Below are 23,471 nucleotides of genomic sequence, written 5' to 3'. Positions count from 1 at the left end.
CTATTTTCATTTTTTTTCTTTTCCCATCTCACTACCCATTCAATTTTTTTTTTCTCACTTCTCTCAACCGCAATGACCGATGCATCATCTTCCATTGTGGTTCCCACCCCACATGCTACCATCACCACTGCAGCCACCACTATCCACACTTCTGTTACTCACAAGCTTTCAAAAGACAATTATCGTTTGTGGAAGGCTACTATTGTGCCCATTCTCAAAGGCCACTCTGTCCATGGCTTCGTTGATGGCACTATCAAACCTCCACTCCAAATCATTGAAGTTGTGTCCTCCACCACTGATGGAGTTGAAACTGTCGAAATGCAACAAAATCCAGCGTATGCGACATGGAACCAGCAGGACCAACTCATCCTAGGTGCTTTTACATCCTCCTTAACGGAGTCCATCCTTACTTATATGCTCAAGTGTACCACTTCCCGTGATCTTTGGTTCACTCTTGAATGCCTGTTCACCTCTCACTCTCAAGCTCGCCTTATGCAAGTTCATCTCCAACTTGCTACCCTCAAGAAGGGTGATTCCTCCGTCTCGGACTATTTTTAGAAATTCACAGGCCACGTGGATACTCTTGTTGCCGTTGATCAACCACTCAATGATTTTGAGCTCACTGCATTTCTCCTTGCCGGCCTTGGGGTTTACTATGACTCATTTGTCACATCTATTACCACCCGTGTGACTCCTATGACTGATGATCTATATGGGCATCTCCTTGCTCATGAGCACCGTCTTTTTCACAATGCTGCAACACTAGATGCTACCCCTGCAGATGCAAACTTTGTGACTAAAAATAGGCCAACCTATGGACGTGGAGGCCGCCATTCTCCATCCAATTTTAATTATGGCCGTGGTGAGAGATACTCCCAGCAAAATCGTCCACCTTACCAATTTGGAAATCAGCGTGGCAGGGGGTATGGTGGACGATCCTCTCATTCTCAGTCCCGACTTTTTTGTCAGGTATGTCTAAAAGCTGGTCACGGAGCTCTCACATGTCACCACCGATTTGATGATTCTTTTCAACAAGAGCATACATCAAATGCTCACGCCTATGTTGCTGCACCTCCCTCCCTTGTGGATCACAATTGGTACCCAGACTCTGGGGCCTTGTATCACATCACTTCGGATCTTGCCAATCTCAACTTGAAGGCCGAAGAATATGGTGGTTCTGACCAAATCCGTGTTGGTAATGGTACTGGGCTTTCTATCAAGCATATTGGGACTGCCCAAATTTCTACCCCTTCTCTTCAATTTCAATTAAATAATGTTCTCCATGTCCTTCAAATTCGGAAAAACTTATTGTCTGTGCATCAATTTACCAAAGCTACAAAAACTTATTTTGAATTTCACCCATATAAATTTTTTGTGAAAGACCAAGCTATCGGGAACACTCTTCTGCAAGGGCGGAGTAATCACGGGCTTTATATCATTCCTCATTTTTCATACGTCAATAAAGTGCGTGATCCAACTGCTTTGGTGGGTGAACGTGCATCTGTGTCAAGTTGGCATTCCTGTTTGGGTCATCCGGCTTTTAGTGTTGTTCGTCGTGTCTTATCTTCATTCAAGCTTCCATTTTTGCAAAATAAAAAGGACTCCATGTCTTGTGCTGCTTGCCTTGGATCCAAGAGTCATCAACTCCCTTTCTCCAAGTCTCTACATCGTAGTAAATTTCCTTTAGAATTAATGTACACAGATGCTTTGGGTCCTTCTACCATTTGTTCAAAATCTGGTTTTAGATATTATGTTTCATTTATGGAAAATTTTAGTCGCTATTCCTGGCTTTTTCCAATTATGCGCAAAACTGATGTCTTTGATATTTTTGTTAAATTTCAATCTTACGTTGAACGATTTTTTAACAGAAAAATCAAGTGTGTCCAATCTGATTGGGGAGGCGAATACTGCTCTCTCCATAAATATTTTCAACAAAATGGCATCACTCACAGACTATCTTGTCCTCGTACCCATCAACAAAATGGGGCTATTGAAAGAAAACATCGACATATTGTCGAAACTGGATTAGCTCTTCTCTCTCATGCATCTGTTCCCCTTCGTTTTTGGGAATATGCCTTTGTCAGGGCATGTTATCTTATAAATCGAATGCCAACAAACACTTTACAAAAAAAATCTCCATTTGAAATTATTTTCAAAATTCAACCTGACTACAATTTTTTGAAGGTTTTTGGTTCAACCTGTTGGCCAAACTTACGACCCTACAACACAAATAAGTTGTAGCCTTAATCTGTCCAGTGTCTCTTTCTTGGGTATAGTCTTTTACACAAAGGTTACAAATGTTTGCATATTCCAACCGGTAGAGTTTACTTCTCACGAGATGTGATATTCCAAGAAGAAATCTTTCGTTTTTCTCAGGCTGAAAAATCGCCTTCTTTGTCCTTATCTAATGCATCAATTTTGGGTCCAGCTCCTTTTCAACTCTCTCTCCTCCAGCCTGTGAGTTCTCTACCAGCAGCAAGTGTGCTCCTGCAAGCTACTTCACATGCACCTAGCCTCACCCATGTCACTTCTCACATGCCAAACAACCCATCTACATCTGCACAAAGACCCACCCTTGCGCCTAGACCAACAACCTTATTAACCGGTCCCTCAATGGTTTTCCAAGCACCTCCCACAAACACATCTATGACAAGTCCCTCTCAAACTCATCAATTTCCTGCCACACCTGTTGAAAATCTAGCCCCTAGCCCACTTGAAAATCATTCAACAACCGTAGCTCACCCAAACTACATTCAACCCGTGAACCCCCTAGTCTCACCCACTCCCACGTTTGTAGGTCCCCACATTACAAACCAAAATATCCCTACCAACACCTATTCCATGACTACAAGAGCCAAACATGGAATTATCAAACCAAAAATACCCACCGATGGTACCACAAAATATCCTCTCCCTCATGCTCTCCTAACCGAAGCCAACTTGGATTTGGTAGAACCAACTTGCTACTCTTTTGCCATCAAGCATCCGAAATGGAGAAAAGCAATGAATTGTGAATTTGATGCATTGTTACAGAATCGAACATGGAAATTAGTTTCCCCTTGGGAGGCTCAAAATATTGTAGGATGTAAGTCGGTATTCCGCATCAAACGACGGGCTGATGGATCGGTTGAAAGATACAAAGCACGTCATGTTGCCAAGGGCTTTCATCAACATCCTGGTGTGGACTTTGGTGAAACTTTCAACCCTGTAATTAAACCCACTACGAATCTGAAGAAGTTTATATAACTCAACCCTCTGGATTTACTCATCCTCAATTTCCTCTGCATCTATGCAAGTTGCAAAAAGCTCTTTATGGGCTAAAACAAGCGCCCCGAGCTTGGTTTTCATGGTTCAAAATCTGATACGTCATTGTTCATATATAAATATGCTGCCATGACAATTTATGTTCTCATTTATGTGGATGACATAATTATTATATGCTCCAGTACTACTGCAATAATTGATTTGATCTCAAAATTGCACTCTGAGTTTGCTATCAAAGACCTTGGAAGTCTGAATTTTTTTCTAGGAATTGAGGTTCTATATCATTCAGGAATTACATACCTATCTCAGCAATGGTATATCCTAGAGCTCCTAACTTGTACAAAAATGGGTGATGCAAAGTTGATTGCCTCACCAATGGCTACATCAACAAGTCTCTCAGCCTTTGAAGGGACTATTTTTAAAGACCCCACTCTCTACTGCGGCACAATCGGCGCTCTCCAATATTTATGCATCATGAGACTGGACATTGTCTTCACAATCAACAAGTTGTCACAATACATGCACAAGCCTCTTGAGCCTCATTGGCAAGCTACCAAGCGTCCCCTGCGCTATCTCAAACTGACAATGACATTTGGTCTACAGTTTCGACGTTCCTCCTCAAATTTAATTCAAGCATTTTCTGATCCGGATTGGGCGGGCTCCCGTGATGATCGCCGTTCTATAGGAGGTTTATCTATTTTTCTTGGCCCGAATCTTATCTCTTGGAGTTGTCGTAAGCAAAAAACGGTTGCTCGGTCTAGCACCGAAGCCGAATATAAAGCCCTTGCAAACGCTGCTGCTGATATCCAATGGCTAAAATCATTATTGCATGAACTTGGTGTAACTTCAGTTCAATCTCCAGTTTTGTGGTGTGACAATATTGGAGCAACTTATCTTTCCTCAAATCCAGTCTATCACGCACGCATGAAACACATAGAGATAGACTTTCATTTTGTTCATGATATAGTCAACAAGAAGACACTTGCGATTAAATTTCTATCTACTAAAGATCAGCTTGCGGATATATTTACCAAGCCTCTATCATCTACGCGGTTTGCATCTCTTTGTTTCAAGCTCAACGTCGTTCCTTTACCGTTGAACTTGAGAGGGCGTGTTAAGGATAAAGATAAGTTGTAAGATAATCTCCAAGTTCAAATTCAAAAGAGTCTTCAAGATAAAGCTTCTCAAGATAAAGATTATAAGAGGAGTTAAAATTTAAATTATATGTTTCAGAATTCAAATGTATTTCATATCTTTTAGAATTCAAATGTATTATCAGATCTGTAAATTGTTATCTATTGTGACAACTTTAATTATAAATACAAAGCTTATACCAATGTTAAGGTAAGACAGTACATTTAAAAATACTTCTGATTATTAAAGTCTTTACAAGGCAAGGCAAGGCAAGGCAAGGATAGATAATAGATTTGTAGGTATAGACGCTGGAAACTTGGAATTTGAAGCAATAAAGCAATAATTAATGTTTTACGTACGACTTTTTTGAGCGTGGAGTAGAAAAAGTAGTCCTAAGCGAAAGCACCTTCTTTCTTCCTCCGAAAAAGGAGTCCTAATCTTTCTATATCTTTTTTATTCTAAACACCAAATTACTTTCGCTAAAGTAGACTGTTTCCAGAAAAATAAAAAATTGGAAAGTTACAAGCGTGTTCTTGGCGCTAAATGGCTTTTTTTTTTTTTTGAAAGTAGGTGATTCCCTTGGTAGTCAAGAGGTTAGGTAAAAATATTAAAAAATTAAATAAAAATCTAAAAGGTAACAAACGTGGTCTTAGTTCTAAATTGCTTTTTCTAAAGTAGATGCTGCCGCGTTGCTGTGAAGAAAATTTTCATTCTTTTATCTCTCCTCTAATAAAAAATAATTTTATCATCTCTCTTTTATAAAATGAAAAATCAGCCTCCTTCTTCTCCCTCTTTCTCTTCCGGCAACAATGAATGCTTTATTTTAGAACAATATGATGGTTAACAAGAAACTTGGTATTAAATGCTTCATTTTTTTTTCTTAAATATGACAGTTAGAAAAAAAAAAAATACAAATTTTTTTTTAAAATATGATCATTAGATAAATATATATATATATATATATATATATATATATATATATATATATTTTTTTTTTAAAAAAATATGATCATTAAAAAAAAAGAGACAAATTTACAAAAAATAGGACCTTAGAAATGACAAACTTTAAAAAATTGGATTGAAAAAAAAGATTAAAGAAAAATATTTAAATAGAATAAAGAAAAGTAAATAAATTAAAATGCTAAAATGCTAAGCTTTAAAAGATTGAATAGCTAAAAATTTTTTTTAAAAAAAAAGAAAAAAAAAAGGAAAAAAAAAAGTGGTCTTTTAGCTATAATTTAGCTAAATATTTATTCATGAGCCGGATGTAAATGCTCTAACTAGCCAAGAGCCAAACACTATGTGTTTATCAAATATATATATATATATATATATATATATATATATATATGCTCTGTTTTGGATATCAACCAAAACATATTGTCCCAATTTGAGTGATCGTGGACAAATCTGTGGCTTCACGTTTTTCAAATAAAGCTGCTATTCTTATTTGATTTCAAATAAAGAACAACATGTGAAGATGGCTTTACTTCCACCACTTCAATAATTTTTTTTTTTTTTTTTGTCAGAGCACTTCTATTAAATTACTTGCTATGATATATATATATCTCCCATTACCAATATCTTTTTTATTCTAAGCACCAAATTACTTTCGCTAAAGTAGACTGTTTCCAGAAAAATAAAAAATTGGAAAGTAACAAACGTGTTCTTGGCGCTAAGTGGCTTTTTTTTTTTTTTTTTTTTTTTTTTCTTTTTAAGCCCTAGCTGTTGTGGTGGTTTAACTTTCACACTTTAATTTATCAAGTCTTGTTCTCTCATTGCTTTTGCTTTTCTATGTCTTCCACTGTGTCGTAGAAAAGATTGGGAAAATTGGGTTAGAGGATGACAAAAAGTCACGGAAACTTGTTAACTACAATTAATATTGTGTTGTAGAATTATTAAATGATGGGAAAATTGGAATAATTCACAATAAAATTACAGTCAACGTCCAAAAACCAAACTTATAAATAAAATAAATACACAGATAATGAAAAGAACGTAATAATCTTTTTTTTTTTTTTTTGTGTGGTTGTGAATAATAAAAGGAAACAGATCTAGAATACGAAACAACCATGTAATCTATTCTTATACTAGCTACTTGTTAGTGATGCATATTACAAGGCAAGGATAGATAATAGATTTGTAGGTATAGCTCCAAAAACACGTTTTGAATGAAAATCATAAGTAGACGCTGGTAACTCAGAATTTGAAGCAATAAAGCAATAATTAATGTTTTACATACCACTTTTTGAGTGTGGAGTAGAAAAAGCAGTCCTAAGCGAAAGCACTTTGTTCCTTCCTATGAAAATCTTGATAGGAAACTTCTTAAAAGTGAGTTTGTTCATGATTCCCAAATCTTGTTTGAGGGCAAAGCCAAGTCAAGCACGTTTCACAATTCACATTATCTTATAAATAAATGAATATATGGTAAGTATACCTTAAAGTATGTCTTTTTAAATCCCACTTTAATTTCAGTTACACTAAGCCAACCATCTTTAAATTCATCCATTGAACCAATTTTCTCTAATAAACTTATCAATTAATCCATATGTTTGCTTCTGTTGCCTTAATTCGTTTCCTGGCCATACCATGTGGTTATAGAGATCGAAGACATAAAACCAATGAGTAAAAGAAGAAATATAAATTTTTAGACCAGACTTGAATGATGATAAATAAAGACACTGTTATTATGGGTTTAAAATGAAGGATTACGATTTTGTAAAATGAGAATCTCCAATTTTGAGTAATTAGAGAGAATTTTAATCCGCTCTTAAGACGTAGGGCAATTACAACAATTATTATAAAGCAATTAAATCACTTTTTATAAATGTATACTTTCACTTTTTATAAAGGTATTTTAGTGTTTTCACACTTCAGTTAAAACACTTTTTATAAAGGTATTACTTTCACATTTTATAAAAAGGTATTTTATTACTTTTACACTTCCATTAAAAAACTTTTTATAAAGGTATTACTTCGCACTTCAATTAAAGCACTTTCTATAATGTCTTATTTTCACATTTCCTCCATGCTTTTGTGAAATGAGTAATGTTATTATCTCCGCCCATTTATAATGTATATTTTATCATTGACATAATGTGTTACAAGTAGTTTAATTTTTTTGGTTTTTAGTGTTTGACATAAAAAAAAAAAAAAACTTCAAATACGTTACATTAACCATTTTAATGTGGGTTTTTTTTTTTTTTTTTTGGAAAAATAGTGTATTCCTTAAAAAATAATAATAATTTATTTTTTATTTTTTAGAGGAATAAATATTCCTTTATAGCCTAGTAATTAAGGATATATATACGCGTTACATTTAAGTTTGGAGATCGACTCCAAATGGGATTTTAAAAAAGTGTGACTAATTAGATGCTTCCATTATTATTGAGTGCATTATGATTTCACATCATATATATGTCACATGATGGCCCTAGCTAGCTGTTGTGCATGGTGGTTTAACTTTCACACTTTAATTTACCAAGTCTTGGTTTCCCATATTGCTTTTGCTTTTCTATGTCTTCCACTTGCTAGTCTCTCCGAAGTCTTGCTTTACTTTGCAAGGCTTTTGCGACGTCTGCCGAGCTTTCATATTAAGGGCACAACTACAAGACAAGACTCCACCACCCTATAAATAAGGTCTCTCCTACTCCTAGGAGGCTTCATAAGTACCAAGTTAGTTGCAACATTAATTATGGGTTTATCATCGCTTGCTCTCTTCATTTTCATTTTCATGGCCTTATTTTCACTCACTCATTCTTCTCCTCCTATGTGCCATGGTGATGACAGCTCTGCCTTGTTGCAATTCAAGCAAAGCTTTTTCACACCGGTGTATGATTTTGATAAGTGTCAATTCAAGCTTGCGTCTTGGACACTTGAACTAAACAAAAGTGATTGCTGCTCATGGGATGGAGTTGAGTGCGATGACAACACAGGTCGTGTAATTGGCCTCGACCTCAGTAGCAGCTGTCTATTTGGTTCTATTAACTCCAGCAGTAGCCTTTTTCGCCTTGTTCACCTCCAAAGGCTTAACCTTGCCTACAATTCCTTTTTCTCATCTTCTATCCCACCCCAGGTACGCAATCTTTCAAGATTAACGCATCTCGATCTCTCTTTCTCTAATTTTTCTGGTGAAATCCCCTTAGAAATTTCACAATTGTCCCAGTTGTCATCTCTTGATTTGTCTCAAGACTATTCCCTTTTGGAACTCAAAAAGGCTAGCCTCAGAAACCTAGTTGGAAATTTGACCCACCTAGAAGAGCTTGATTTGAGTGGGGTGCATATTAATTCTACTGTGCCTAATACTTTGGCAAATTTGTCTTCTTTAACATTCCTCTCTCTCTCTGGTTGTGGTTTGCACGGAGAATTTCCAATAGGCATCTTTAAGCTATCAAATTTACAGGTTCTGAGTGTAGGTGCCAATGCAGGTCTCACCGGTTATTTGCCTAACTTTACATGGAGTAGCCCTCTTCAGACATTGTATTTGGCACGCACGAGTTTCTCAGGTGAGCTACCCGCTTCCATGGGAAACCTTAGCTTTTTGACTTGGTTGTATATTAGGGAGTGCAATTTCTCAGGGTCCATTCCATCTTCACTTGGTAATCTCACTAAACTCACCACTCTTCTCCTTTCATATAACTCTTTTGTGGGTAACATTCCGCATTCACTTGGAAACCTACTTCAACTCTCTTATCTAGAAATGTCTTGCACTCAATTGACAGGCCAAGTTCCTTTTAGGCTTGTAAACTTGCCACAATTGAGTTATCTTGATCTAAGCTATAATCTTTTGAGTGGTGAAATAAAATTCGAGAATGTGACACAATTGAGTATCATCGGCCTGAACAACAATCAGTTAACTGGTCCAGTTACTTTTGGGCCTATGAACCTCACAAACTTACGTGTCTTGGACCTTGCAGTAAACAAGATTCATGGTCAAATTTCAAACTCAATCTTCAACCTCAAGAATCTTCAAGTTCTTTATCTTTTTAAGAACTACTTTAATGGCACTTTGGAGTTTGATGAGTTTCTTAAGCTCAAACATTTATATGAATTGGATATTTCTGGTAATCAATTATCGTTACTCATTAAAGAAACTAGTGCCAATGCAACTCTTCAAAAGTTTCAACTTTTAGGATTTTCTTCATGCAACTTGAGCGAGGTTCCAAATTTCATAAGAAGCCAACATGAATTGAAGCATCTAAACTTGTCCAACAACAAGATTCATGGCCAAGTTCCAGAATGGATGTGGAACACAAGCACAACAAGTCTAGGGGTTCTTGATCTTTCCAACAACTTGCTCGCAGGCTTTAGTCAACATCCAATTATTTTTCCATGGACTTCTCTACAATTTCTTGATCTCAGATCCAATTTTCTCCAAGGATCACTTCCTGTTCCACCAGTCTCCACTTTGCATTTTTATATTTCAAACAACTCATTGACTGGAAACATACCAGAATTGTTTTGCAATCTGAGCTCTCTTGAAGTCCTTGATTTGGCTAATAACAACTTAAGTGGTTCACTTCCTCGATGCTTTGACAACTTTGGTGCTTCTCTATCAGTACTTGATTTGCGAAGGAACAAATTTCAAGGAAGCATTCCAAAAACTTGGATAAGAGGAAGCCAATTGAAGATAATAAATTTCAGTCAAAACAAATTCCAAGGGCAGTTACCGAGATTGTTGGCTGAGTGTACAATGCTAAAGGTCCTTGATCTTAGTGATAACCAATTCAATGATATGTTTCCATTTTGGTTGGGACATCTTCCAAATTTAAAGGTCCTCATGTTACGGTCAAACAAATTCAACGGTCCAATGGAGACGCCTCAAACTTATTTTTATAAGTTCCCCAACATCCGAATCCTTGACATCTCCAACAATGATTTTATGGGAAAGCTGCCATTAAGACTTTTTGAAAATTGGAAGGCCAAAAAATTTGAGGATGAGCATGTGTTAACCTATATTCATGAAAACTCAGACTTTCAAACAAAAAGTTCTTATTGGTTTGTCAGTACGGCTCAGGCTTATACTTACTCTATGGTGATGACAAACAAAGGAAATAATGTTTTCTATGAGAAGGTCCAAGAAGTGTTCACAGCCATTGATTTCTCAAGCAACGGATTTGTCGGGGAGATTCCTGAATCTATTGGAAATTTAAAAGGAGCTCAGTTGCTCAATCTTTCTAATAATGCTCTTACCGGTCATATCCCATCATCTTTAGGAAACCTTACAGAGTTGGAAGCATTAGACCTTTCTCAAAATAAGTTGTCGGGAGAGATTCCAGAGCAACTAATACAACTCACTTTCTTAGAATTCCTCAATGTTTCTCGTAATATTCTCATAGGGTCTATACCACAAGGGAGACAATTTGATACATTTGAAAACAGTTCATTTGATGGGAATCCAAGATTGTGTGGGAGACCATTGACAAGGAAATGTGAGAATTCTAATGAGCCACCTTCTCAAGCTTCAATCTCTCAAGAAAGTCAAGACTCTAGATCACTATTTGAATTTGGTTGGAAAATAGTTGCAATTGGATATGGATTTGGATTTGTTGTTGGAGTAATCATTGGGCGGATTGTGATTGCAAGGAAACATGATTGGTTAATGAAAACCTTAAGAATAAGGCCACTGGGTGGGAAGAGACGCAGAAATTAAATAAAATAATTTGGACAAGATACCCCCTCAAAGCCATGTATGCATTTATTATACCCGTGTATTTCTACTTTTAAATCTTTTTTTTTTTTTCCCTGTGTGCAATGCGTTATTTCCCTTTTTAATTATTGTTTTGGTGTATTTTGGAATAGTGTGGCATTAATATGTTGTATGTAAAATGATTTGGTGGGGTCTTTTATATATATATTTTTATAATTTTTGTTGTTGTAGTAGTGTGCATTACTTATCCCATGATTCCATTTGATAATTTTCGATTAGTTCAACTTGGTGGAAACACAACGTTCTTCATACTTGGCAGTTTTCTATTTCTAATGACGTTAAAATACAAGTCAAGCATGCATAGGAACCAAACATATGTTATTGATAATGTCTTTTGTATTCAATGGATAGTTCAATCGGTTGAAAATCATGTTTTATAAAGTGGAGGCCATTCAATTAACAATATTCTCTCAAACTACTAAAATATTGTATCTCTCCAAAATCAATAAAAAAACAAAAATAATCTTAAATTTTGTTAATAAGACAAAAATTACCTTATTAATTTCATATTAAATTCGCATGTCGCAGTCATTGGGTCAAAAATTGCTTCTTAAAAAATGGTTAAGAAGTATCTTCACAATTATGTCCGTTAATGTTAATGTTAATGTTAACTGTGACATCTTAACAAGAACTAGACCTGCAATCTGTCACGACCAATTCATGGTCACATATCATCGACACGCGTGCCAATGAGAAACGTGGAAAACCGTAATGGCCAGTACGCACGTGACACTCATACTGTTTGCCACGTGTCATCTTGCACTTGAGTTCTTCGTGGTCAGCATGTATCCTCTCTCTCTCTCTCGCTCCCCACCACGTGGCGTTTGTTCGATCCTACAGTACGGCTGGGCAACTAAAATACACAGAGTCAACCACAATAACGAAACTACCCCCTCACTGCAATCGGCCATTACATTAAATCCGAGAGGTCATTTTCATAATTTCAGTGTTTATTACCGTGAAACACACTCCCCGATCTTTTCTCAAGTGCCACGGTGCCACCCTTCTCTGCTTTTCATTTGCTCCCCAGCTTTATCGAGCTTCCACACACCCGCTGAGAAAGAAGACTGTAGCATTATCTTCATCACATAGTAAGAATTCTTCATCTTCTGTTTTGCTTTCGTCTCTGTTTGTTTCAATTCCAATTAATCTTTTATGGTGATTTGGTTTTTCTGATCTTTTTTGACTTGGAGTTCTTGTCAGGATAAGCTTTATGTCATCAATCGAATCTATTTGCGTCTAGGTTTTGGGTTCGATTTAGTTTTTTCTCTAACCAATTTCGTAATTTGTGATAATTGAAGCTCAATCTCTGTATTTTGCCAAAATTTGATGCTATCAGTAACTTCAGTAACTCAAGATGACCCCTTCGATGCTTCTTTCGCTGTATACCCCCTCCATCTGAAGAACAAAATGGGTTGCAGGCTTTACGTTTTAAAGAAGACCGATGAGGGGAACATAAATTCCAAATTAAGGGGTATTGAAAATCTAAAGTTCCTGTTTTAATTGTTTCTAATAAGTCAATGTTGAAATCTTATTTCTGGAGTTTAATTACCAAATTTTCTTAACTGTTAAAGTCTTCAAATTTTCTTAGCGTGATTTTGCAAGAAAAGTTCTGGATGTGGTCTACTTTGTGCGTTTCATGCGGTCAATGTTATCTGCATGCATGCCTAGAGTATTATAAGGATTTAAACACATGCTGTTGCTCATTGAACTTAATCTAGGTCTATTCAATGCCTGATGCTCAATGGGCTATAGTAATCGTAGTAATTATATTTGTTAATTATATTCCTGATAGATAGATCATGAGTGGAGAGTTATTTGTTAACTCGTTGTAAGTTCAAAAATGGATTATGTCACTAATACTTGTCATCTATTGTAGGTAACAAGTTGATCTGTTGTGGAAAGGAACTTTTGTAAGTTAAACACTGAAAATGGGGGATTCCGATGGAGGTTTGTCGAACTCACAACTGCTGAAACATTTGGGTGCTGGTGACTACTTGTCAGTTTGGAAAGGCTATGGGCCATAAGGAATTGTGGGTGCAGTTATTATTGGTCTTCTCATACCTATACTGCTGTCTGCTCTGTTCCTGGGAAAGAAAAAGGAAAAGCAAAGAGGAGTTCCAGTACAAGTTGGTGGTGAGGCAGGTTATGCAGTTCGTAATGCTCGAGTTAGTGAGCTGGTTGAAGCTCCTTGGGAAGGAGCTTCAACCATGGCAGCTCTATTTGAGCAACATTGTAAAAAAAAAATTAAATCATCAATTACTAATTAGTATTTAATTAGTATTTTAATTAGTGTTTTACCATGGCAGCTCTGTCTGCTCTATTAGATCAATATAACTAATTAGTATTTAAATAAAGAAAAAGGTCCCCATTAAAAATTGGGGCCTTAGGCTTCTAAATTTATTGAGTTGGCCCTAACTGGGATTAGAATAATCATCAATTGCAGTATTATTACATTTGGATGCAGTTCCCGGCCCCAAATTCTCTGGAATTTATCTTCTTTTATATATGCCCATCCGATCATCAAAAAGACTTGTTAGAGTATACGGCGACTCAGATGCATCCATTATTGAGTACTGCATTAATATGATTTCACATGATCACTAGCTGTACGTTGTGGTGGTTTCACTTTCACAATTTTTATCAACTCTTGTTTTCCCATTGCTTCCTTTTTTTTTTTTTTTTATTATTATTATTATTATTATTATTGTTATTATTTTTTTATGTCTTCCACTTGCTTACGTGTTGTAGAAAAGATTGGAAAAATTGGGTTAGAGGATGACAAAAAGACTCGGAAACTTGTTAACCACAATATAATTGTGTGGTAGATTTATTAAATGATGGGAAAATTGGAATAATTCGCAATAAAATTACGTACAGCGAATGTCCAAAAACCAAACTTACAAAAATAAAGCAATAATTAATGTCTAATTTACGTACGACCTTTTTGAGTGTGGAGTTGAAAAAGTAGTCCTAAGCAAATGCACCTTGCATGTTCCTTCCTATATATGAAAATACTTTACCCCAAAATAAACGGGCTAATTAAGACCACAAGTGATTTTGTTCATGAATCCAAAATATCTGCTAATTTGCAGAAAATCATGTCTATGGGACAGGTCAAGTCAAGCACGTTTCACATTATCTTATAAATAAATGAATATATGGTAATTATACCTTAAAGTATGCTTTTTTAAATCCCACTTTAATTTCAGTTACACTAAGCCAACCATCTTTAAATTCATCCATTGAACCAATTTTCTTTAATTTCAGTTGGAAATTCTCCCTGTAAGTAGCAGTATTGGAGATCCAGAGTTATCCATCATCTTTTACTGTGTATATTGCTCTTTTGGTAAAGAAAGAACTACAAGTAAAAGGCTTTTATAAGTGTTACATAAGTTTATACACCCATGAAGACGATTCATTCAAAACAAGATGTATTTTGAAAAAGTGTGACTCAATTATTGTAATCTATATGAAACAACCATGTAATCTAATCTTATACTACTTGTTGTTTTTCACTTATTGTTGAGAGAATTAATGAGAATCACGTGTAGACGAGGTCCGGGAAACGCGGTTTGAAGCGAAAGCTCCATGTTCCTTCCTATGAAAATATCTTACAAAGAGACAAACGAGCTGATGAGTGTTGTGTATGTTACAAGCAATTTATTATTTTGCTATTAGTTTTAACTATATTTTTCAGTTATTCCAAATGTTTTATCGTTTGACATTAAAATATTTTCATGAGATTTTATTATCTTTACGGTTATTGACCAAACATATTTTATCATCTATCTTTATGGTTTATGACTGTTTGGTCCATAAAACTTTTATAACCATTGATTCCTTTTTACCGTTGGTTAATTTATTTCATCACATTAAAGGGTCCTTAACGCATGGTCAAGTAGTGTTGACCATCTGTCTTTAAAACATGAATACATGTAATGAGCTTTAAAAGAAAATAGCCCACACGTTTGTATATATAAGGATTTAGCTTTGAAAAAAGATGATTACTTCTTTTCTTTCATATATGGTTCCAAACCTTGACAAACACTTGTTTTTCAAGGCAAAAAGCCATATGCAGATTTTCTATTTCAATTATTTGATGTCCCTCATCGACTTTGACAAATGAGTTGTTTTATTAATCTTCGTTCTTGAAAGTGTGTCCTTAACGAAGGTACACGTTATAGTCTAATCTTGGGAGGTTGCGTGTCAAGAGAACCGATCGCACCGAGTTATATACTCTGGGAGGCACGAATCAACATTTAAGGACAACGCTCTTGCGTGATTCTATAGCATTGTAAGATCTTTTCATACTCTATTTTCATCTCTTGTATTTTATTTATTTTATTGTTAATATTTATACTGTAATTATTTTATATCAATGAGAATTTGTGCACCATCCAAAATTATTTCCAACAATGAGACCCCATGTGATTTTGTCCATGGATTCAAAATGCCTTGTAATTTCGAGAAAATATTGTCTGAGGGCCAATAATTCACAATAAAATTACATGCAGTGAATTAAATCTTGTAATTGTGTGGTACGTAGAATTAAATCTTGGTTGGAAAATTGGAATAATTATTCACAATAAAATTATAGTGAATGTTCAGGAACCAAAAACTCGTTTTGAGAGAGTGAATGAAAACCATTGTCGGTGGAAACACAGAATTTGAAGCAATAAAGCAATAATTAATGTCTAATTTACGTACAACTTTTTTGAGTGTGGAGTAGAAAAAGTAGTCCTAAGCGAAAGAACTTTGTTCCTTCCAATGAAAATACTTTACCCCGAAACAAACCCGATAAGACCACAAGTGATTTTGTTCGTGAATCCAAAAGTCTGCTAACTTGGAGAAAATATTGTTTGAGGGCCAAGTCAAGTCAAGTACGTTTCACATTATCTTGTAAACAAATGAATATATGGTAATTATACCTTAAAGTATGCTTTTTTAAATCCCACTTTAATTTTAGGTACACTAAGCCAACCATCTTTTTTCTTTTTTTTTTTTTTAAAAAAAAAAGGAAAAAGAAAAAAGAAAAGCCAATTAACCATCTTTAAATTCATCCATTGAACCAATTTTCTCCAATAAACTTATCAATTAATCCATATGCATGCTTTTGTTGCCTTCGTTTCCTGGCCATGTGGCTGTAGAGATCGAAGACAAACCAATGAGTAAAAGAAGAGCAAGTGTATGATTAGAACTAGTGACCTCTATTTCATTAAGCGTGATCTACAGCCGATTGAGCTACCCCTCGTCAATTAAAGCAATTTTTATAAAGGTATTACTTTCACTTTTTATAAAAGGTATTTTATTACTTTAACACTTCAATTAAAGCACTTTTTATAAAGGTATTACTTTCGCACTTCAATTAAAGCACTTTTTATAAAGGTATTACTTTCGCACTTCAATTAAAGCACTTTTTATAATGTCTTATATTTTTCACATTTGCTCAATGCTTTTGTAAAAGGAGTAACGTTAATATTTCCACCCATTTATAACATATATTTTATTGTTGACATAATGTGTTATAAGTAGTTTAATTTTTTGGTTTTTTATAGCTTGACATAAAAAAAAAAAAAAACTACTTCAAATACGTTACATTAACCGTTTTAATTGAGTGTGAACAATAGCAATATCAAAAAATAAAAGGTGTTTCACTTGCTCTTTATGGGCCCAGTCCAGACTATTACAAAATCAGCTAGTGGAAAAAAGATTTAAAAAAGAAAAGAAAAAAAGAATTGCAATAGTACTTTTTTAGTTTGAAAGGAAATATTGTCATTTGAGTGTAAGTTGAGAGAATGAGCATAGTTTTCTCATACTCTAAATTGATAACTATTCAATGATATCGCTTCAATCTTAGAATGAGCAGTCCTATTATAAGATGCTGTTACCGTTTGTCCTCACCCTCTGATGCTTTGAGATTAATTTGTCACTCATGATGATCGGATTTAGTACGCCTGCAATCCAAATGAAGTGTTGGAGGGATGAGTGAGATAAGTCAAGGTGTCACTCTCTCCTTCCAAGTCCGGTGAAGACTTCTCGATCATGATGTGTATATCTTTCTTCTTCCAAGTCTTCCCTTGGGTAAACTACGCGGATTAGATATTGATCAGTCCTGAATTATTGGTTGTCAGACAACATGTACTTATATATAGATGATGATTTCTTCAGAAAACGATTGGTGGTGGGCGGGTATCCTCAAAAGCAAATATCTATAAAGATTGATTTTTGGTTGGTTGTGGGTGGACTCCTTGCAAAGACTGCCAACTGGATCTTCAACCTCCCAAATACTATTAGTCGGATTTTCCGTATGCGACGCGTTTGCATGGTTTAGTCTTGATAAGTTCCTCCTCTACCATTTTCTTCCATCTTCAATGTACATTTTATTATCCATGTCAGCATGAAGGTCCTTTTTCCACATGAATGCCCATAAGCATGTTTGAATCTTCTACTTGCCAATTACAACTATCCATCATTTGGATACCTATTATTGACCAAATATCACCCACGAAAGAAATGGGATATCCAATTTACGAAGAAAAGGAAATAAATCAATGAATGGAACGATTTCCTTCTCGTCTTGCCACTACTACACAAATTGCAAGTGAAGGTCTTTTATAGCCTTGTAAGGATATAAGCATTGCACAAGTTTGTAGACCCAAGAATTCTCCTTGCTCAGCCAATATCTGAATGATGATCCCTAGAATTTTAACGTGTGTGATTCATATTCTTCCTAAGGATTTTTAGAATATATGAAAAATATATAATATTTTTCGTATATTCTATAATTATGTTGATATTGAAATATTCTCTATTTATGGCTGAATTGTAATCAAATATTGGGATTGTAATTAAATCAATGAGATTTGATTATTATAATTGTATTTATACATTACCTTATAAATATGGACGATTGTATTGTAGACAAATCAAGTTAATGTGCACAATGTAGCTCTAAGGAGCATTTGGAGGGGTGGATATAGCTATCTAACACCAAACCACCCATAAATTCTTTATATTATTTTCTAATGCCAACAAGTTTTAAGCTATTAGAAATGTTGCGTGTATACATATATAAGTGTATACTGTAGTACAGTGTGAGCGATAGGGACTCTCTTCATTCAACGCACGCGTGGCGTGGGCTGTAGGGTGCTTTATTTACGTGCTAGCCTTGATGGCACACTTGGCACTTGATACGATGCATTGAAGTGATCTGATCATGACTATTCATTTTTAGATGGTCAAGATCATTCAATCTAGTGGTTTGATCTAGACCATAGGATGCTTTTTAGGTCGATCCAGTGGTTGGCTTTACTGGATCGTAATTAAAGTTAATCGTAAGATCAAATCAACTTTGATCTAACAATTGAGATTAAATAATTAAGATCTAATGACTATTATTAGATAATTAATTATTTAATCTAATAGTCATAATTAAGTGTTTGTTGGATTAGCAATTTGATAACAGTTTATGAATGTTAAATTAGCAGTTTAATTTTGAAATTATCTTTGCAGTTTTAGTAGATAATTATCTCTTATTATTCTATTATCTTTAGAACTCTTCCTTGTACTTAGAAATTATCAGAGTCTTTGTTTCTTGATAGAATAGAAAATATGATGTGAGGGTTTAATTTCGTTTGTGCAAAATGCAATTAAACTACATAAGTTTTTTGGGGCTCCATTGTATCCTGAAAAAATATATGTTGTTATCCATTTGCATACCATTTTTTGTGGGGACAAATAATTTCTTAAGGAAAATGACGTTGTAACACACCTTAGGAGTAATTTCAATTTTATATCTTTCAACTAAAAGTTTCCAAACCAAATACCTAAAGAAAAACATCATTTTAAAAATAGTTTTACATCGAAAAAAAAAATAGAGCTTAAATGCTCTTTTTGTTGATATTACGTGCTAGCTTTGAGGGGATCAAATATGCTTTACAAATCAAACGGTGATTTCCATCAAATTTATGAACAACAGGTCACTGGATGGCCGGCTATTTGTTTCATAGAACAAAGTTGTGCCTACAACCCACTTCAATGGGGGCGTTTGAATGATTTTTTCTTATCGATGATTTTTTTAAAATAATAATAATAATAATAATTGCAGATCTTTGCAAGATATACAATAAATCCTATTTTTAAATTTTCAGTCGTATTGTTTTGATTTTCCCTATATTTTTCTTGTTTTTCTTGCTGCTTGTAATAAGGCCATGTCCTATCTCTTGATCTCCTCGCTTGTTATTTTGGTCCAGACCCCTGGGATTGTGGATGTGAACGATATCCTAGCTTTCGGGTTCAGGAGGATGTGTGTCGGCATGGGGTCCTTTTGATCCCAGGGTCGAGGAATAAGAGCTACCTATGCATTAGTTTGTGTCTGCCTAGCGCAGATTTGTTATTCCAACTGAAGATTAGTTATAGGTTAGCGGATGTTTGGCGTCTTTGATGTATAATCTTTTAGTTACGACTTTGATATTTTAGCTTTGGCTAGGATCTTTCAGAACGTTATGTTCTGTGATTGTAAGAGTTTTAATGCTCTTAATTCCTCTATTAATGAGATAAGAATGATTTTCCTTCCAAAAAAATAAATAAATAAATAAATCACTTCAGAAGTTTGAGTGAAGGTAATCTTTTAAAATTGCTGGGAATATTTGCACTTAAGCTGAGGGAATCTTTTTTGCTTCGAATCTGAATTCATTTCTAAAGAGGTGAGAATCAACATTCCCTTGGTACTATAATTAGCTTGAGCCTTATTCCAAGATCCAGAATGGAAACGAACAATCTGTTCGGGAGACCCTGAAGAAACAATTTGTTTCAAAATACCTTCGAAGCCAATTTCAGAGCCATCAGTTTCAACAATTTTGAAAGCATTGTCTGAAGGAATTCTTAGACAGGGTAAAGCCTTGACATGGGCTTTAATTTCTTTGACAAGAGAAGTGTGAGTGTCAGTCCAGGGGGGAGGATTGCTTAGCAAACGGTCGAACAAAGGTTTAAAGTGTTTTCTCAGTTCTTTGTAGAAGTCTGCAATATAATTTAGAGAACCTAAGAATCTTTGGAGCTGATTATTATCAATGACGACATCGGGAAATTTATCGGCAAATTGGATGGCTCTATCCATGGGCCTTATTAGACCTTCAAAAATATCAAAACCAAGGAATCTAATTTTGGTTTGGAAAAGCTTGATCTTTTTAGCAGAAACAGGTACATTGTGTTTGACTGTTTCTAGAAACGAATTTGAATGTCTCCAGTGTTCATCAACAGATTTAGAATAAATCAAAACATCATCAATGTAAACGATAGTAAAGTGACTAAAGGGATTGAAAATATCATTCATGATATTTTGGAACTCATTAGGAGCATTTTTGAGACCAAAGGGCATAACATTCCACTCATAATGTCCAAACGGGGCTGTAAATGCAGTCTTATACCTATCTTTATCATCAATTTGGATTTGCCAAAATCCTGACTTCATATTGAACTTAGAAAAAACTACGGCCTCACTAATACGACTAACTAAATATTTTTTATTAGGGATGGAGTATCTGATCCATTCTAATACATCATTGAATGGTTTATAATTGATTACAAGCCTAGGAGTTTCCCTTTCGACTTCAGCATTTTCATTACATAAAAAGCAGCACAAGACTAAGGAGACTTGCTCTTACGAATGATACCTTTGGCAAGTAAGTTAACAATCTCATTTTGACAAAAATCTAAAGTTTCAGCATTCATTTGAATGGGTCTGGCTTTAGTGGGAATTTTATTTTTAGAAAAGGTTTTAATATAAGGTAAGGAAGCAATGTGTTTTTTTCTATGCTAAAAGGCAGTAGGAAGGTCAGAATAGACAAGATCAATAATGCGGGTATTGAAAGAAGCAATCTTAGATTGCAATAATTTATCAGAAAGTTGTTCAGTAATCCTTTTGTATTTAACTTCTTGTTTTAAAAAATTTAAATGTTTAGTTTTAGCAGAGATAATGTTAAAGTGGCTAATATCAATTTCAAATTTGTTAGCAAAATAAAATTTTACTTCAACGCCCATTTTAATAGTTGAGACATCGGATTCGTCAACAGAAAAATGATAAAGCATGCAAATGAAAGGAAGGCCAAGAATAACTTTTTCAGTCATATTTTTAACAAGAACAGCAGGAGTATCAAAACAAATCTTACCCTGAGATGTACAAACATGTATACTATTTAATTCATATTTGATTTGCAAACAGCTTCCACTGGCAGAATTCAACTTTTCAGTGGATTTTTCAAAATATTTATTGGGCACTATTGCTTCTTGAATACAATTTAAATTAGCACCAAAATCAATCAAAGCAAAGGTATCAAAGGCATAATCAGGAGCAACGACAATATGAACTTTAGAATACCATTTAGGTGGAACAATCTTGTTAATAAGACTGATAATCTTGACTTCATTGGAAATCACTTTATTGTTGGATTCCGCTTCGTCAGAATGCTCAGGTTGCTTATCATTTTTCATTATCAGAATTGTGATCTTGAAAACAATTTTGAATTTTTAGTATTAATATTTGTTGTTTTCAATCATTATTATCAGTTTTAACAGTAAAGAGGTCATTTTTCAAATTTGCAATTTCTTTCTTGATAATACAAATCTCATGCTGCAAATCTGAGATAGTAATTTCTTTGGATTTTTGTCTAGAAAATCGTTCCAGAGTTTCATCAAGAGAGACTTTTGCATTGTTAGGTTTATTTTTAACCATTGCATTCTTGAGTTTTTTAAGGTAATCTTCTCTGAGTTCAGGATTCTCAATTTTTGAAATCAAAGTAATTAGCCAATTGTCTTTTTCTTCAGTTTTTGGGAGAACATTGCAAGTTTTAACATTTCTGCAGCAAGAATCATTACAACCAATTTTGAAATCATTATTAGAAAATTCACTAGCTGAATGGTAATCAGAGTCACTGGAAGTTAAGAAATCGTAATAAGATGAGTCAGAAGAATTTACATTTTGTAAAATTCTAAAAAGAGTTTCTTTTTCATTGTCATCCATCTTTAATGCATTGATTTTCTTTTTCAATTTCTTTCGTGGTTCAGGGCATTTATCAGCAAAATGTCCTGATTTTCCACAATTAAAACATTTTCCTTTAGAAAAATATTTATTGAATTTGGAAGTATTCTTTTTGGGTTTGTTAGCTGAGAATTTTTTAATGGGTTTATTAAAGTTTCTTTTCTTGTAATTGTTGTAATATGGAGCGGGTCTTTTCTTGAAAACTTTATCAGGTTTCTTTCTATTTCTCCTTGATGGAGCCATAGGAGGTAACCCGAATTGTTCACAAAAATTACCCATTTCATATTTGGCTTTTTTAGTGTTCTTCAGTTGTTGTCTTATCATCTTTTGATCAATGCACATTTTTATGCCAAGTTTTTTAACAGTAGCAAACAAATCACCATAAGTTAAATTTCCGTATTCAATTAATCTAGTATTGGAGTTAATGAGTTCATCTTTAACTTTGTGAGCAAATAATGAAGGTAATTCATCAATAAACTTTTCTTTCCTATAGGGTTTTTGAGTATCAGATCTAACCATAACATGAGAAAGAAAAACATCTTGATACGATCTATAATCAAACATAGTAGGATAATGAAGATTATTCAGGAAATCAGAAATGCAAGAGGTGATATTAGAAGGAGTTCCAATAAAATGTTTAATGATGGTGTAAATTAATGTGTTAACACTATCGGGTTCACCAGTGCCACGTTGTTCATCAAATATTGGTAAGCCATCTTCATCTTTCTTGACAGCTTTTTTAATTGTTTCCCGAGATTCTTCAGTGAGGTATTTATCCCACCAATTCCAAAGAGTTCCGGAGAAATCCGTAGCAAGCAAATCAACAATTTCTGATTGGCTTAAATTGTGATTAGTAACGTAAGCATTAACAACCATAGACATGTGATTCATTTTATTCTATACTTCTTGTTCAGACAAGCCATCAATGTTCCATTCATAAAGTTTATCGGCTGAAATAGAAAACTGAGATTCAAAAAATCTTTCTTCAAATTGTAAATCAGGAAGAGTGAGTTTTGAATACCAATTTTTTGTGAGATTAATGGGTTTGGTTTTATCAAAAATTCTTTGGAGCCTTTAATCCGGATTAAAATTTTCTTCAATCATTTTAATTTTGAAATCAGAAAGATATTGAGAATGTTCAGAATTTTCTGAATCAGACGTTTCATCAATTTTTTGGAGAGCACAAGCTTGTCCAGAACTGGAAGCTTGACTAGTTTTTAGATGTTTCAACATTTCGTCAATTCTGTCAACATTTTTTTGGTTAGTGGTTTTCAATCCAAGATTTTTTCTTTCTTCTGGAAGAGAAATGATTGGTTTTTCAATTTT

The 23,471-nt window shown here is 34.4% G+C and overlaps 1 protein-coding gene and 1 long non-coding RNA gene across 2 annotated transcripts; both read left to right on the top strand.

The window, feature by feature from the left end:
• The first annotated feature begins 8,092 nt into the window (after positions 1-8,092).
• Positions 8,093-11,050, top strand: LOC132180569 (receptor-like protein 20). The gene is made up of 2 exons (XM_059593443.1): positions 8,093-8,473; positions 8,801-11,050. The coding sequence occupies exons 1-2, from the start codon at positions 8,093-8,095 to the stop codon at positions 11,048-11,050; spliced, it is 2,631 nt and encodes an 876-aa protein (XP_059449426.1).
• Positions 11,051-12,018: 968 nt separating this feature from the next.
• Positions 12,019-13,030, top strand: LOC132183121 (uncharacterized). Its single transcript, XR_009440353.1, has 2 exons — positions 12,019-12,198; positions 12,987-13,030. It is a non-coding gene; the product is annotated as an uncharacterized LOC132183121 (long non-coding RNA).
• The last annotated feature ends 10,441 nt before the right edge of the window (positions 13,031-23,471 follow it).

This window comes from Corylus avellana, chromosome ca5 (assembly GCF_901000735.1).
Source record: "Corylus avellana chromosome ca5, CavTom2PMs-1.0".
Classification (NCBI taxonomy): domain Eukaryota; kingdom Viridiplantae; phylum Streptophyta; class Magnoliopsida; order Fagales; family Betulaceae; genus Corylus; species Corylus avellana.
Note: the sequence above shows the minus strand (reverse complement) of the source record. Positions and strands in the feature narration are given on the sequence as shown.